At 38.8% G+C, this 16,448-nt stretch overlaps 1 protein-coding gene across 16 annotated transcripts in view; it reads left to right on the top strand.

The window, feature by feature from the left end:
- The window catches only part of myo18ab (myosin XVIIIAb), a 158,044-nt gene that overhangs the window by 54,927 nt on the left and 86,669 nt on the right, over window positions 1–16,448 (top strand). For 14 of the 16 annotated variants that reach the window (XM_044353807.1, XM_044353806.1, XM_044353805.1 and 11 more), the window contains 10 exons: window positions 669–879; window positions 1,157–1,299; window positions 1,473–1,573; window positions 2,732–2,795; window positions 2,978–3,122; window positions 7,648–7,659; window positions 9,542–9,712; window positions 9,891–9,981; window positions 11,959–12,151; window positions 12,834–12,920. In XM_044353807.1, coding sequence (XP_044209742.1) covers window positions 669–879; window positions 1,157–1,299; window positions 1,473–1,573; window positions 2,732–2,795; window positions 2,978–3,122; window positions 7,648–7,659; window positions 9,542–9,712; window positions 9,891–9,981; window positions 11,959–12,151; window positions 12,834–12,920 — 1,218 coding nt within the window. The remainder of the gene's footprint in view (window positions 1–668; window positions 880–1,156; window positions 1,300–1,472; window positions 1,574–2,731; window positions 2,796–2,977; window positions 3,123–7,647; window positions 7,660–9,541; window positions 9,713–9,890; window positions 9,982–11,958; window positions 12,152–12,833; window positions 12,921–16,448) is intronic. The other 2 variants (XM_044353804.1, XM_044353796.1) reach the window with 1 other exon arrangement.

The following is a 16,448-nucleotide window of genomic DNA, read 5'->3' as shown; positions in this document are numbered from 1 at the left end:
TACTGGTGCTCAATTATGTGATTTTGTTATGTCCTCTTGAATATATTTGCGTAAAGGTAGTAGATAGACACACGTTCTATTCACATTTTATTTTCCATACAGGAATTCACTTAAAACCGGTGCAACATCAGAATGGAAACAATATTGTTACCTCCCATCACCATCTCAGCAGTTTTTAGTGCCAGAAAATTCATATTTGTGCCTCATAACCCTGTCCCTTATCGTTCTCAGTTATTTGAAATGGCCACAGGGTTCCCACAACATATTTAGTGTATTGTATGCTAGGGGTGCATAAAAATAAATAGAACAGTATTTTAGAAGTGGAATGATGGTGCTGCAGTATGAAGTGGAGACTGTTATAGCAGCATATTAAGGTCCGTGGATTGAGATGTTGAACAATTACATATTGTAAAATTCAGATGTCCATATGTATTTGGACATGTCATGCAAATAACACAAGCAGACCATATATTTTGAACTTAAGTTTAAAATTCAAGAACACACGATATTATCCAGGCCGTCTTACAGTGTTTAAATGTTTTGTTCATTACTGGTATAAACTTCTAGAAACGTTAGATTCACAGCTCTGTGGTTACATACACTGTAAGTCTCTCCACATGCTGCATGAAACTGATAACTATCCGGTGTCTTTCCTGCTCCCTCATCAGGTGATGCACATGTTCAAGGGCTGCCGGCGTGAGGACTCAGCTCCTCATATTTACTCTGTGGCCCAGACGGCCTACCGCAACCTGCTCACCACCCGGCAGGATCAGTCCATTGTGTTGTTGGGCAAGTCTGGCAGTGGCAAGACCACCAACTGCCAGCACCTGGTCCAATACCTGGTCTCCATTGCCGGCAGCACAGGCAAAATCTTCTCTGGTCAGGATTATTGTTTTTAAACTTATAATGCTTTAGATTGAATTTATACCAGTAGAAGCTGTCTATGTGAACTTTTCAAATATCTTGTCTTTTCAAATATGCAGTAAGTTAAATTTAGACAAGTTGCTCAGTACTTACTGAAAAACATCAGGACAGGATCAAATTATAGATTATAAAAAACAAACAAACAGAAAAACATTGACAGTCTTTTTGCAAAAGTTGACACTGATCCCCAAGAACAAATACTGAAAAACATATTTTGTTTTTTGTGACTCAGCGGAGAAGTGGCAGGCAGTCTACACCATCCTGGAGGCTTTCGGTAACAGCCCTACCGCTATGAACACCAACGCCAGCCGCTTCTCCCACGTAGTGTCCCTCGACTTCGACCAGGCTGGGCAGGTGGCCTCCGCTTCCATCCAGGTGCACACACACACACACACACTCACACACACACACACACACACACTATAAACTAAACAAATCAAATCCTTCCAGAAATGAAGGAATGCAAAATGGAATTGTCACTGTAATCCACACACACTTTCACATCCAGTAGTGAGTAAATCCACACCATGTTGTTTGATCCTACTCAGACGATGCTGCTGGAGAAACTTAGAGTGAGCAGACGACCTGAGGCCGAGTCCACCTTCAACGTCTTCTACTACATGATGGCCGGAGCTGACAGCAGCCTAAAGTGACTACTCTAACACTTCCATTCAACTAATCACAGCATTTGAATCTAAACTATTCAAATATGTCACTTTTTCCCCCACGATCATACATAGTTTTTTTGTTCAAAGACAAAGAGGCAGTTTTTGTCAACTTTGTTTCTTGCTTTTGATTTCTAGATTGGCTCTTGTACAGCTCTCTCTGTAAAGTTTACTGTCCTTATTGCCACCATTTATCCAACTGCTAATTCATCCACATTTAGAGGTTTTCCTCAGTTTCTTTGCAAGGCAAACTTTTTTCCTGTTTCTGTTTTTCTATTGGTTCAGGAGCACACAAAAGTTCAGGTTCTCACAGGATTTCAGCGACTTTAATCATAGGCTGTGGGAGAAATCTCTCCCTCGTTCACCCATTATTTCCTATATAAAACATTCTCAGTAGTTTACTCAATGACGAGCAGCAAAATCAGAGTTTGGGTGCTTATGAATCCTGGATAACTGTAATTTATACTCTTATAACATGTGAAGCATTACATTGTAAGATTTTTTGTTTCGGGATGAAGTCTTTTAAAGGCATAGTGCATACATTTCACACATAAGGTGTGTTCTCAGCTTGACATTGGCATATACATTTCCTCTTTCAGACTTGATTTAAGACATAAAAAAATACTCTGCTTTGAATTATAATTTGTGTCTAATACGTTTTTTTTTCCCCACAAAAACAAGTTGACTTACCTGGTTAGTAATTCCTTAAAAATACATCTCCTCCTCTCTCACTAAAAATCCAGAATCAGAATATGCAAATTTTTACTTTAAAATATTTAATTATTAACATCTTCTACTTCACTGAAATGTCCATTCTCAGTGTATGTGCACTGGAGGCTTCATGTTTACTGTACATATCACATCTGTATGTTTCATTCTGGACCGTGATTGGCTCCAAACTAGTTGTCACAGATAAGCTCGTAGGTACACACCTTAAACAGAGCAGAGAAACTTTCCCCCTCTGGGCATACATCATTCTACACAGTGTAGAGAACAACATCCAAGTCACCAAAACATTGAATGTTGAAATGAATGTGACATTGAAAATATGTACAACAACATCCAAATGACTTCAGCATGTCACTGGCACAAGCAACTTACTGATCTCCCCAGTAACGTACCTCCCTCTTCCTCTCTTCCAGAACCGAGCTGCACTTTAACCACCTGGCTGAGAACAGTGCTTTTGGGATTCTACCACAGGCTAAGGTGGTTTAACTGACAAGTGTCTGATTTTAGGGCTCAGTTGAATCTTTTCTTGATATATTCTGCTGAGCCCAGTATGATCTTCATTGATAAAAACCAATATACACATATAGCTGTTTGCTGCTGCAACATTTCAGCTTCCCCAGTGGGATCAGTAACGTTTGATCTGATCTTGTCTCCTCCAGCCTGAGGACAAGCAGAGAGCCTTGCAGCAGTTCACCAAGCTGCAGGCAGCCATGAAGGTGCTGGGCATCTCTGGTGAAGAGCAGAAGGCCCTGTGGCTCATCCTGGGGGCTATTTACCATTTGGGGGCTGCAGGGGCCACTAAAGGTAGGAACTTCTCTCTGACTGACTGCAGATATATCAGACCTTGAACAGGAGGACACTATGTTTCTGGAAGACGGACCCATTGCTCATACTGGCCTTTACATGATGAGAATGTAGATGTCAAAACTGTGTATTTCTCCTGACATTTTGCTGTAGTTCACAGCAGCACTGTGTCCTCGCTGTGCTGCGGGGGTTTAGAGACAGGTTAGAGGGTTTACAGGATACTGGGGGAAAACATAATAACAAACATAAAAATTCCTGTTAAAAAGATTTCTGCCACTTATTTAGTAAACAAGGTTAAGGTTAATCCTTCAGAGGACCTGAAGGCCAGACTAAACCTGCTCGTCCTCCCCAAATGAGATGCTCCAGCCTCATGAATACCAAACTAACGGTGTTCAGGCGGTCATCATTAAGAAAGTTTGTTCCCCTCAAACAACCTACAAATTTTAGATACCAGTGGGAACCAGAGGCAATTTCTACCATACCTGAATTTATAATGCAAGACGTAGTCCAAGACATGATGGACCTGCAAATAGTGGGTTCATTGTACATGCTTATAATTTATAACACCTTGTGATCAGTGTTGGGCAAGTTAGATGAAAAATGTAATCATGTACACATTACATATTACTCATTAAAAAAGTAATCACATTACTTTACTAATTATTCAACAGCAAAGGTGGGTCGCAGGTTTACAAAACTGATAAAGAGCCTTTAAAGAAAGTTGCCTTTAAGAAGATTGCAGGGTACTTTATGCTTTGCAGTCTTTCTTTGTAGTTAGAGTTTCTTTTCTGGAGCTCTCAGCTCTCAGGGAAACCACTGCTTATGTTTGGTCGTCTTAATATAATGTTTTATATCCACATTTCAACTGTGCGTGACTGAAAATATACTGTTGCAGTGTGTGCAGAACGCAGCATTTTGGTTATCGGGTACTTTAGAAAGGAAGGAGTAAACCTCCTGGAGCTCTCTCTTCAGCATGACAGCTAACTGTTAGCATACTGACAGGTTCTGTCAGAAAGAGCTGCAAACGTTATGGACTAGCAACAGCCTTGACAACCACATAGTATTGATTAAATTAGTAGCTAACCTTAGCAAGCCTGCTAAGAAGACATAACATGTAAATAAGAAAACTTTGGAATTACCTGAAGTCACATTTCATCTCTTTTGTTGCCAGCTAACTGCGTCCCCACTAGGGCTGCAATTTAGGATTATTTTCATTATCATTTAATCTGACCATTATTTTCTGGATTAGTTTCTGGGTTAGTTGATCGGTCTATAAAATATCAGAAAATTGTGAAAAATGTAGATCACTGTTTCCCAAAGCTCAAAGTGACATCCTCAAATGTCTTGTTTTGTCCTGACTAACAGTCCACAACCCAAAGATATTCAGTTTACTGTCATGGAGGACTAAAGAAACCAGAAAATATTCACATTTAAGAAGCTGGAATCAGAAAATTTGGGCTTTTTTTTAATTTAAAAAATTACTCAAAACGATTAATCGATTATCAAAATAGTTGGCAATTAATTTTACAGAGTAATGAGTTACTGCCCAACACTGCTTGTGATTAACAATATATTCCAGTTTCCTTCTGGTTTCTATCATTTACTCTGCAGTGGCCTTTTGCTGTAGTTCATGTGGTATATTTACCAGAAACTGATGACAACTTGTACTTGATATATTCAGAACTAGACATGATGACTTCAGGATGTCCATTCCCTGGATTAGGCTGCAAATGACACATAAGCATTCAGTATGTTGAGTTATACTTGACATATATTGTACTGAACTGCCTACTAAGGACAGATACAGGATTTTGCTGTCTGTGTTCTCATCATGTAACAGGAAATAAGACCAATAGCAGCATCTTAAAAACACTGGTATCGTTTCATGACTAACGTTGGTTCATCATTTCATATACAGATTGAATAATGCATGTCTTTTACCAAATATACGCACATCATCTCCTTTGTCTTTCACCACAACATATCCCAGAAATCACCTCCTGTGCTTGAATCCTCAGTCTATGCTCTATGTTCAGTTTATCTGGAGGATTGTGATGTTACTCACTGTGTCACATCCCCTTTATCCCCTCATTAAATGACTCAGCCTGATGGTTTTTTTTTCAGGTTAAGGAAATGGAAAAAGCACTGTAAAATCAATTTACCCTCATTCATCAAGGCTTTTAATTAGATCATCAGTTTAGAGATATTGGGCATTAGTGCTCACTTCATTCATTAGGCGTGCCAGGAAAAAATGTTGCTCTCTTGTCTTGCATTGTGTAAAAGTAAATTTGGGAAAGAATGGGCATTCAGTGAACTAAAGACTCTAAAAAATATATATTTTTTAAATGGAGACAGACGGCTGCAAATGCTATTTACTACTCCTCCATGATATTCCTCAGTCCTCCTGCAGTTCCAGACAGGCAAAGACAAAGAGTGTGTTTTCTCCAGTCCTCACACAATGACCAGTTAAATGAAGATGAGGCTTTTAAATTATGAGAATATCATTATCAGAATAATCAAGAACGAGGTTGGCACCTACAGCATGCAGGGTGGATACAAGAATCTATCAAACATAATGCCAGGAAATCTAACACTCATGCAGTACATATGATCTTTGTGAGGACGTTAACGTTGATACATTTTACATTCACCTTTTGAAATATGATACATTCTCATAGATTTAACAAGCCAACAGTATATAAAGTAGCTACAAATGATCTCCATGCAGGACTTTAATTTGTACTAGAATGATTTGCATAGAGATATTGCTATTTTATACACAGTGGACAGAAAAATCCTGATGGGAACCTTTTTGTCACTGACATGAGATTCTCATTGCCTTCACATGCTGCTTTTGACTTTCCATAATTGTAAATACAGCACAGTATGTATTGTTCCTTTCAAAATTAAAAAAAAAAATTTAGAAACACTGAACCCTGGTAGAGGGCTCTAGTAAACCCCTACTCGTCCTTTCTTATCTTCATCAGATTTATGTGTTCATGTCCCTCACCTCATCATAACATCAACAGTGATTACAACATGGCCCTGCTCAAATTACCATCAGCTATACAGAATGATTCCAAATGCTTTTCACACAAGTGAAAACATCAGACTAGAGTTGACTTTCCAGCAGCTGCCACTAGGTGTCAGGCTTGACATGTGAATCCACACACTCACAGTGAGAAGCATGCTTGTTTAACCTTTAACCTCACACTGATGTGTGTCTGATGTATGTTTCCATGCTGTTCACAGGAGATGAGTTTTTTTTGGTAGAGAGATAAACATTTGGTCAGCTTAAATTGTTGGTTCACCCAAATTAGAAAAAAACATGTTTTCTCTCTCTAGTGGTATCCAGCCATGCAGATATATATGGCATTTGGTTCTATCAGCCTTTGGCAAGCTCTGTGTTATAAACACATAGTGTATCTGAATGGTCAAATACCACTAGAGGTAAGTGAGAAAGTGTTGACTGTATTTTTTGGAAAAGGTGAAACACGGGATAAGCGTTAGATTATGATCAGTGGATAAATGTCAATGTCAGGTCCTCCAAGTCAAGTAATGCATATGACACAGTTCGCCTGCCCCAGATACATTTCTGACATATGAGACAAAAAACCCTCAAGTCACAACAGAGTCAGTTGAGCATTGACTTTTTCGTTGTGTTGTGCCTGTAGTTTGAGCATCTTGCAAATGAGCCGAAGAGAGAAAATGAGTAATATCCAATGAGAGAGCAAAAGAAAAGCAGCAGCAGGGAAGGAGGAAAGCAGCAGACACACATGAATAACGGTCAAATTCACTCCAGTTGGAGATATCTCCAACTAGAATAATCTTATGGTGCTTTCACACCTAACCTGTTTGGTTTAGGTGAAACACATTCTCTGTTTTCCCATTGGTTCACTTCTTTTGGGCGGATGTGAAAGCTGTCAATCAAACAACTGGACCGAAGGTGTTTAAAAAGATAGGTGTCGGTCTGCTTCCAGCCACACAACCCCAACCACCCAACCACACGTTAACAGTCCACCCTTAAATATTCTGAAAAAAACGCCTCTTTGTCTTTGTCCTGTTCTAACATGGGCCTGTTGTGTTCTCAACTAATGTCAGTGCAGTTATTTCTCACTGATTCATCAATAATGAACATAATGGTTAGTTGCAGCCCCAGATCAAATGAACCGAAGTACAGGTGTGAAAGTGATACACCTTGAATTGTGGTGTGAGTACTAGAGTGATTTCTTGTAGCCTGCATTAGCTATCACTTTACTTAGAGGACATAGTTTTTTTTTAATGTAATAAATAACTCTTGTCTTGTTGTGGGGAACCCCTGGAGGAGCTGTTGTTATCAGCCACTGATATGAAACAAGATGTTGTGTCTAACCTCTCAGGCTTGCATGATGGTGGTTTGTCAGTGTTGTTTAATGCTAATGTGTGTGTTTTCTTATGACTGTCAATTGATGAATCCATGAACTGTGTTATCTCTAACCCCCTCTCTTTACTTGCATGTTTGCATGCTGCGCCCTATCAAACGCAGACGGAGATGAAGGTAATGGAAAAACAACACACAAGTTGTTGACTGTTTTTCACTTAAAAAAAAAAAACAAAAAAAACTTTATTTCAGAGCCTCTCTTGTTTGTATTTTCTGTCTTAATGCCTTTATCATGCCTTCCAGGCCTTAAGTCATTAGCATTTTTATTGTTTCTGCTCCTCCTCCCCCTCCTCTCTTCATCTCCTTCTCTCTTGTGTTCTTGTGTTCGCCTCATGACGATTCTCCCCGCTCCCCCCGTCTCACCCTTTTTCTGTTGCGTGAGATGAAAATCACGAGGATCAGAACTTTGCTGTCCCTTTTTAAAACAGCTCTCTGTGATACCTCCCCATGTCGCCCACATTCAACTCCCGAGCTGCTGTCACACTATAACACAGCCTGAAAAGCAAAGTAAAGCTTGTTCGTTTTCATTTGTCTAGTTAGTGTTTTGACTTTCTACCATAAAACTTGTATTTCCCAGCTTACCTCGTGCATCCCCAAGACGTCTCTGCTTGGCAGGGGCTCCTGTTGATTCTCTGGCTCTGTGTCTAAGCTCTTCGATTGGCTGGCTACACAGGCTGTCATGTTGCCTCAGTCTGGGCTTTGAATCGCCTCCAGACCAACTGGAGATGCACTCCTCATACAGACGTTCATGCAAACACAGACTGAGAGTTAGGAGATGATCAGCAGTGATTAGCAGTCTCATCCCGGGTTATTAGGTTTGTTTTCAATGCAGTTATCACTACATTACTTAGAAATCTGCCCATTTTCTCCACAAATCTCCACACGTTTTCCAGAGAATTCACACTTATACAATACAATACAATACAATATAGCTTTTATTTACATTTTAAAATTACGAATGAAGTCAGATATACTGTACATGTTTTCATATTTATGTTCTCAAATCAGAGTTCAATTATTACTTTTTACATTTTTAAATATATTATATTATTATATTAGTATTATTATATTGTTTCCAAAATAAATATTTAGACCCAACTGTGGTGGAATCTCTGAAATAAACAACATGGAGAATGGCTGAGACAGGATCATGAGTAAAAGTGACAAGTTGACCAAAAAAAAAAAAAGTTGCAAAAACGCTGTAGCTCACACATCATAATCCAACTCAGTAGCAATTTCATTAGATTGTCCCTGCCTATCAAACACCCATGTCTTTTCAAAATCCACACCTCCAGTTTGTTATAGTCCCAGGCTTGGGATGAAATAAACAGGGAATGAACACTCTCTTGCCTATTGCCACTTTCAAGAGGTGTATTCACATTAATTTACACATGGCACAGCATGGCTATAAAAATAGGCACAGACACATTTAAAAATGTGTTATCCTGGTCTAAAACTCTGCTCTTCAAATAATGATGCGGTTGAAATCACTTCATGGTCATCTCCTGTCAGTCATTTGTAGCACACTCTACACCTGGATGCCATCTGATGGTATTCACATGAAATCAGGCCTGTTGTTTGAACAATTACAGAAAGAACTAAATGTTCTATTGATAGAAAATCTCAACCTCACGCATGAATCTTAACACCTTAGCTGTCAGTTTTCACACAACTCCCACCGTTGTTTCCCTATATTCAGACCATCCACTCCTGTCAGCACCAAAGAGGAAATATCTCTGTGTTTGACACTCTATTTGTACTTTTATAGTGTGTTTGCTCTTCATGTTAGCTGTAGCTCAGAAAAGCAGAAACACTATGCAGCTGGACAGAAACTACACATGCTGTAGATTTTCTGTAGTGACCCTCAGTGTCCTTATTACCCCTCTCATCCTCCACCCTCCTCATCTTTCTATACCTGTCATCTTCATTATCTTTCTTCCTCAGTGTCCCAGTTGCCTATCCATTGTATGTTAAAGACATGTCTTCACTCTGCTTTTAGCGGGACGCAGGCAGTTTGCCCGTCATGAATGGGCCCAGAAGGCGGCCTACCTGCTGGGCTGCACCTTGGAGGAGCTGTCCTCCTCTATCTTCAAGCACCAGGCCAAAGGACTGCAGCACTCCACCTCGTTCAGAGGAGGACCGGACGAGGCCGGCCAAGGAGACAGCTCGGGTAAATCTTGATTTATTTTAGACGATGTACACATGGATGTGGAGAAATAATGTAACCATTAGACCATTCTGTCCACACTTGGGGTTTCTGTTCAGTTATGTTTGCTCTACCCCTAATGTGATGGACAGTTGTCTCTGACTCTGATCTGCTGTCTCTTGACCCCCCCTCCCTCTCTCAGGCTCTAAGGTCACAGCTCTGGAGTGTTTGGAGGCCATGGCATCAGGACTCTACTCAGAGCTCTTCACTCTCGTCATCTCCCTCATTAACAGGTTAATATATATCTCCAATTATGTCACCCTGTTAGTTCTGGTCATAAGGGTTTACAGTACAGTTGCTTTGTGTGTCTGCTCAGTGTATCATGCGATGTTTCAGACCTTTAATTTCTTCTGATGCGACATCTCCTATAAACATTAACATGTGATGCAGATTAAACCTACTTTCTTCCCTAAATGTTATTTTTCTTCTCTTCCTCACTTTTATTCTTTTTTCCTCTCTCTTTTTAGCTTTTTTCCTCCTCTTACCACCCATTTCCTGTTTATCATACTTCATTTTATTCTTCCTCTCTGAAGTTTCCTTCCTCTTTACATTCTATTCTCATTTTTTATTTGTTGAAATACTACAGTTCAGTACAACTGCAACTGACAGACATTTGAGTGCTCACACTTCACCTAGCACTTCAACTACTTTCACTGCTGACACTTTTTAAGGAACACTTCAACTCCTTTTAGCATTTACACTTCAACTGATTTCTGTGTTTATATTTCAACTGTCTTTTCAACTCCTTTTAGCTTTTACACTTTAAGTCATTTTTTAGTTATTTCCTTAATTTATTTCATAATAGTTTAACATTTTAAAGTGCTCGTTAACACTCCTACTGTTCATATCCTTCAGCTGCTCTTTTACTCCCAGCTTTTCCAGCTGTTTCAAAACAAATGAAATGAATAAATCTTTCCTTTGGGCAGAATAACAAAAACAAGCCAGGCTAGAGTGTAGCTTCTGTGTTGAGGTTATTGATTAGCATGTACTATATGTATTTTCTGCTGTTGTGTATGTATATACATAGTCTGCAGCTCTGCAGTATATGTGTGAATCTTACTGTCAGGAGAAGCTTTTACACTGGTGCGCATCTATGTTTTGCAATAAACAATTAGTCTTGGCTGTGCTACACAGGTGGCTGTGAAATCAATGTGCTCCTTCACTTGTTTGCAGTTCATTTCATATTGTGCAGATTTTTCATGCCTTTTTCCTCAATATGCTCTACAGTTCCTTTATAAACCCTGCACACCTGCTGTTACTCACATCAGTTGTAATTCTGAAAGTTGCACATTTACTTGTAACTATGGCTATGCAAGATTTCCTCCTACAACTTTCCTCCAGAGTCTGTTACATTGAAGAACCATTGATATGGTCAAGAAACTTATACCATTTCTTTGCATAAATGCTAGATTTATGAATCAGCCTAAAGGAAAGTCTCTCATAAGAGGCCAGATGACACCATGCACACAAAGGAGGAGTCATTTATCAGTCTTCTGATGTTTCTCTGATCGAGTGCATTGGGATATGGTGTTTACATGGAACATGAGAAACCTGGTTACTCATATCCCTGTATACATGATTCTAACAGTATCCAGGTTTCTGACCATCTGTGTCCAGTTGTGTCTTGATTCCTAAACATCTAAGCCAATCATTTCTCTACCAACAGAGAATGTTGATTAACCTGAATAAGGTGTTTAAATGTCACAGTATCCTGGATTCTATTAGAGTACTCCCAGTAGCAAAACCAGGATAAGGTGTTTGCATGGGATACTCCAGACACCTAACCATAACCAGGATTCTGGTGCACATGTAAATGCACTCACTTTTGTACATTGATTTCTCTGTTAATAATATTCAGAACATGTTGACATTAGAATTGAAACTGCTTTTCTCTCTTTTACATATATCTTTGGGTTTTAGTCAGACAAAACAAGCAAGATGTTTCCTTGGTTTCTGAAATACAGTAATCGATAGATTAATCAATAATGAGAAGAGACTTTACTAGCAGCCTAGTACATGTACTGTCACACAGACACATCTTTTTTTCAAGGTTATGTACTGTAGGACTACATCATTTTGTATTGGCTGGAGATCAGATGATGTCCTCCTTCTCTCATCTTTTCTGTTCTGTTCTTCTCATTGGTACCCTGTTAGTATCATACTACTGCAGCTTCATCACTAAAGCATCATGGTATATTTGTGTTTCTCAGGGCTCTGAAGTCCAGTCAGCATTCTCTCTGCTCCCTGCTAATCGTGGACACTCCAGGTTTCCAGAACCCTCGGTTGGCTCAGCAGCAGCGGGGAGCCACGTTCGAGGAACTCTGCCACAACTACACCCAGGAGAGGCTGCAGACCCTGTTCCATGAGCGCACCTTCGTCCAGGAGCTGGAGAGATACAAGGAGGTGCTGCTGGGCTGACAGAGCATGACACTAAGCACAAATGTCCTCTATTAAATATAGTCAAATATTGCTTTCTAAACAAAAACAATATATATATAATGTACAGTATATTTATATTATATATATATATTTATATTTATATCATTCACCATCTAGATATAGTTTTATGTGCTCAGGTTTGGAGGTATTTGCCTCCATTCCAATACACTGGAGACAAACTGAATTTCATTTGTGTTGCTCACAGCAATGAAAAATTACATTTTAACACTCTTGACAATCCACAGAACACACTGTGTTCAACAGCTTTCATTGGGGCCATTTCCTCTGTAGAGAATGGTTTAGATGAAAACTGGTCAAAACAAGGTCTACTGCAGAACACCCACACACACACACACACAGATTAATCCAACTTTTTCACTTCCCAGTTTACTTACTATAGATGAGTATTTTCCTGAAAACATGAACTAACTTAATGATAGTGCTCTACAAATACAGATAACATTGTTGTCATAGATTTCATAAACTTTGTGCTAATTACAATCCAATATGCAGACTCATAAAACCCAATCTACAGTATAGTAAATGGCTAATTTTGTACAGTAATATAACTGAGTAGCTACACTTGTGATTTATTGATGATCTTCTTTAGGTTACTAACCCAAGCCTTTATCCCTCCTATATCTAGGAAAACATAGAGCTTGCTTTAGATGACATAGAGTCCAGTACCTCACTGTCTGTAGCAGCTATTGACCAAGCCTCAACTCAAGCTCTGGTAAGCAGAAACTTCACTTCTCCATCTCTGTTTCAGGATCTCTGTGCATGTGTTGTCACTGTGTTCTGCTCCTAATTGAATCCTATCATAAGAAATGTGTTTGTCTTGTTAACAGATCTTAAGGTTTGTTTCAGTGAGGCCCTGAGGTATTCAGGTGCAGTTTCAAGGGCAGTGTGTTTGGGCTCGAGTTTTAATCTTATTCAATGAGCCATTAATGCAAATCAAGTTGCAGCCCAAACGAGCACTGCGTAATACCACTGAGCCAGCAAATAGCCCCGTTCATCACCACTGACAAGTGCAAATAGCTGTAGCTTTATTGCTAATCTAGCAAAGCTGGCATCACTGTGTCCTGAAGCCCTCTGATCTGAGATCCAGGAAAGAAAACACTGCTCTGTGCTTACTTGACTCTGCAATGACAGTGCTGCATCGTGTAACAATAACTCTGATCTTGTGTCTTTATGTGTTGGTAAACAGGGAAAAGTATCATTTTGACATTTCAAATAACCTCTTATCTAATTCATGTTTCCATACATTACATTGTGCAACACTAGGTATTACCCCATGCCACAATGGATTCACATGTTAACAGTGTGATTGCTTAATGAACATGATTATGGAATTAATGAAGAGGATTTCTCAGATTAAGGTGGCGTTGTAAAAGAAAGGAGTCCTGTAATACAGTGAATACAGTTGATTTTATTGAAGCATAGATACAGTTCTCTTCATATGTACAACTGAATGGATTATAACATGGAGACAACAATCTATCTATGGTAGTATAATAGGGAAAGGCCAGGCCTCTATAGCTTCATGACATAATCTACAAGAAATGCTCAAAAGTGCATACGGTACCTCCCAAAACTGCACCGTGCTTTAGATTTATTTTAAGAATAGAAAATGCTAAAAAAAAACTTGTATCAGTATTTGGATTTGCATCATAATACCCATAATGGAGGATCTTAAAACTTGAATGTGCCTTATCTTGTAACTTGACCAGTTTCTTTAAAAAAATATTTACATGTCTTAATGGCCCACTCAATTTCACTGTTATCTATTAACACATTTTTCAGTTGTGCATAAAGTGCACACAGATGGAAAAAGAATATATATTATAGTGATCATGGTCACAGTGATCAACTGCTTATAAGAATCAAAAAGCTTAGGACAGAATCATTCCTATACAAATGCTGTTTAAATAATTCACTTATAGTAATCATGTAGTCCGCTTACAGTGTTCAACTTTGGGTCTTTTCATACATGAAAACATATGGAGAAAAAAAATTAAAACCACGGTAATTCTATTTTACTCCCATGATACATGTATGATATGCAATTAGCAGCTGCGGCACCATTATCAGGCGTTGTGGTGCACCTCTGCAGGTTTTATGCAGAGGTGTGGTTGTGGGCATGTTTATTTGTAACAATGAGAAAATAAATAGTTTTATTCCTCTCATTCACTGTTTTTTTTCGCTACCACCGATTGCTCTCCACTCTGTAGTTTACTTGACCACTGCTTCTCTCTCTCTGTCTCGTCTTTTTTTAAAATGAGTTGGGAAGCCATCAGCACCTTTTAACTAACTTTACTTTTAACTTTATCAAATGACGAGAAATGTCCTCCCCTCTTCCTAGTAATGTTTTTGTCCTCCCTTATGGCAGGGTTGTACAGCTCTAATCAGTCTGATCGCTGGCTGTGATTGGCCACCGCAGTGTTAAGGGTTGCGCTTCTCCAAAAGTTGATTCTGGTTTATCTTTCTTGCTGTGGGCCGCTGTGGCCCCCAACCCCACAGCCTAAATGCCTGAGGCTGGTGCTGCATGCACATTGAAATCATGACAAGAAAAAGAAAGTCTCTCAATGAAAACCGTAGTCTCCTTGAAGCTTATGACAAACTGCCAAAAACCAGCCAATGAGATGCAGCAGTGAAACAACAAGCGTTTAAAGCAGCTGTTCTGTATTTTGAAACAGTCAATCATGATTGATTCAATAAATAGTGAAGCTGCCCATTTCATTTCTTAATATCCATGTAATAAATATACAAATGTCAATTAGACATAGATGGTAATCTGCATGAGAAATTAAGGAAAAGAAAAAAAATCGGTTATAATAATCAACTGCTTATAGTGATCAATTTGACCTGGACAGATGTGATCACTATAAGCAGTTTCCATTGTATGAGCAAAATGAGATTACACATACTTGATGAGTCCCATTGTTCACATCCCAAACAGCAAAGGTCATAGAGCCACAGTAGTTTCAGCATAATCTGCATTTACTATTGAACAATAATCTGTTGTAAGAAGTACATAATAAAAATAATTCAGTTTAATGAAAATATCAGTTGGAACTTGTGTTTGTAGCTTGTGTTGTGTATAATCCATGGAATAGATAAGCTTTTAACAATCAATGAGCTGATATATCCTACAATAAATGTGATTTGACTGTTCACCTGACAGGTTTTAGTTGTTTACAACTCATGACATTTAGTCAAATTAAATCTTTACACTTAGATAGAGACAAAGGCAGACAAATGATCATTTATATGCTGTGCCAGGCCTGTTGCCTCTATCCAATTAGTTTGGCTCTTTGTGACTCATTTTGGAATTCGTCTTACTTGAGCAATATTAACTGGCATCAAGTTTGTGATTTGTATCTCTTTTGTTGGCTTGAAATGATCTCTCTCTCTCTACTCATCAGTTGGCCTTTCACTGCAAAGCCTATTCAGTTATTAGTAATATTAATATGTGTGGCACTCGGCCTTGGCAGAAAATCTGGAGCATTGATGTGTATTGGTTTGTTTAAGTGGCGATGAAAAGTGTGTGATTTCAAATGTAGGGGTAAATTTACTTTTGTATTAAATTTTCACTTGTTAGATGGGGCACCACCTCCATTAGTTCATTAATTAGGAGGAAATTATTAAATGAAATTACTCAGGAATGGAACATTTATTTATAGATGAATGTGGTTAACAAATGAATAAATGAGAAAGTAACATGAATATATAGATATATTGGCAGAATTGAACAGATGAATGCAGTGATGGAGGGGATTACTTTGGTTTTAGGCAAAGGTGATATGTGTTATCATTAAACTACCAGAAAGTAGTACTAAACACAAAAGAATGTCAGAAGTAAAGCTTTTTTTTTTTCATTAAAATTAAAATACTGCACTCAACTGATGTGAAAATTGCATTTCAGTCTGTTAAGTCTAGTGTGTCCATGTGAATGTGGAGTTCTCTTGACTTGTGTGCTCTTCAGTTTACATGACACAAGGGTCAAGTGTCTTTGCGTCCTGTTAATCTCGTTATATACAGGGATGTGAGAGAGAGGTGCTTGGTCTGGCCAGTGTTAATTCTGACACATTTACTGTTGAGAAGTGAAAGGCGAACTTTGCAGATCCTGGGAGTAACTGAAAAGGTCTATTCAACTCACCGTTATCTCTTTGGTGAAATTCAAAAGAGAGAGCGTTGTCCTCACTCTATCTCTGGAACATTCCACAGAAAAGAAAACAGGACTCCTACACAAATTACATTA

The sequence above is a fragment of the Thunnus albacares genome, chromosome 6, assembly GCF_914725855.1.
Source record: "Thunnus albacares chromosome 6, fThuAlb1.1, whole genome shotgun sequence".
Taxonomy (NCBI): Eukaryota; Metazoa; Chordata; class Actinopteri; order Scombriformes; family Scombridae; genus Thunnus; species Thunnus albacares.
The sequence above is the reverse complement of the archived record's forward strand: the minus strand, read 5'-3'. Positions and strand labels throughout refer to the sequence as shown.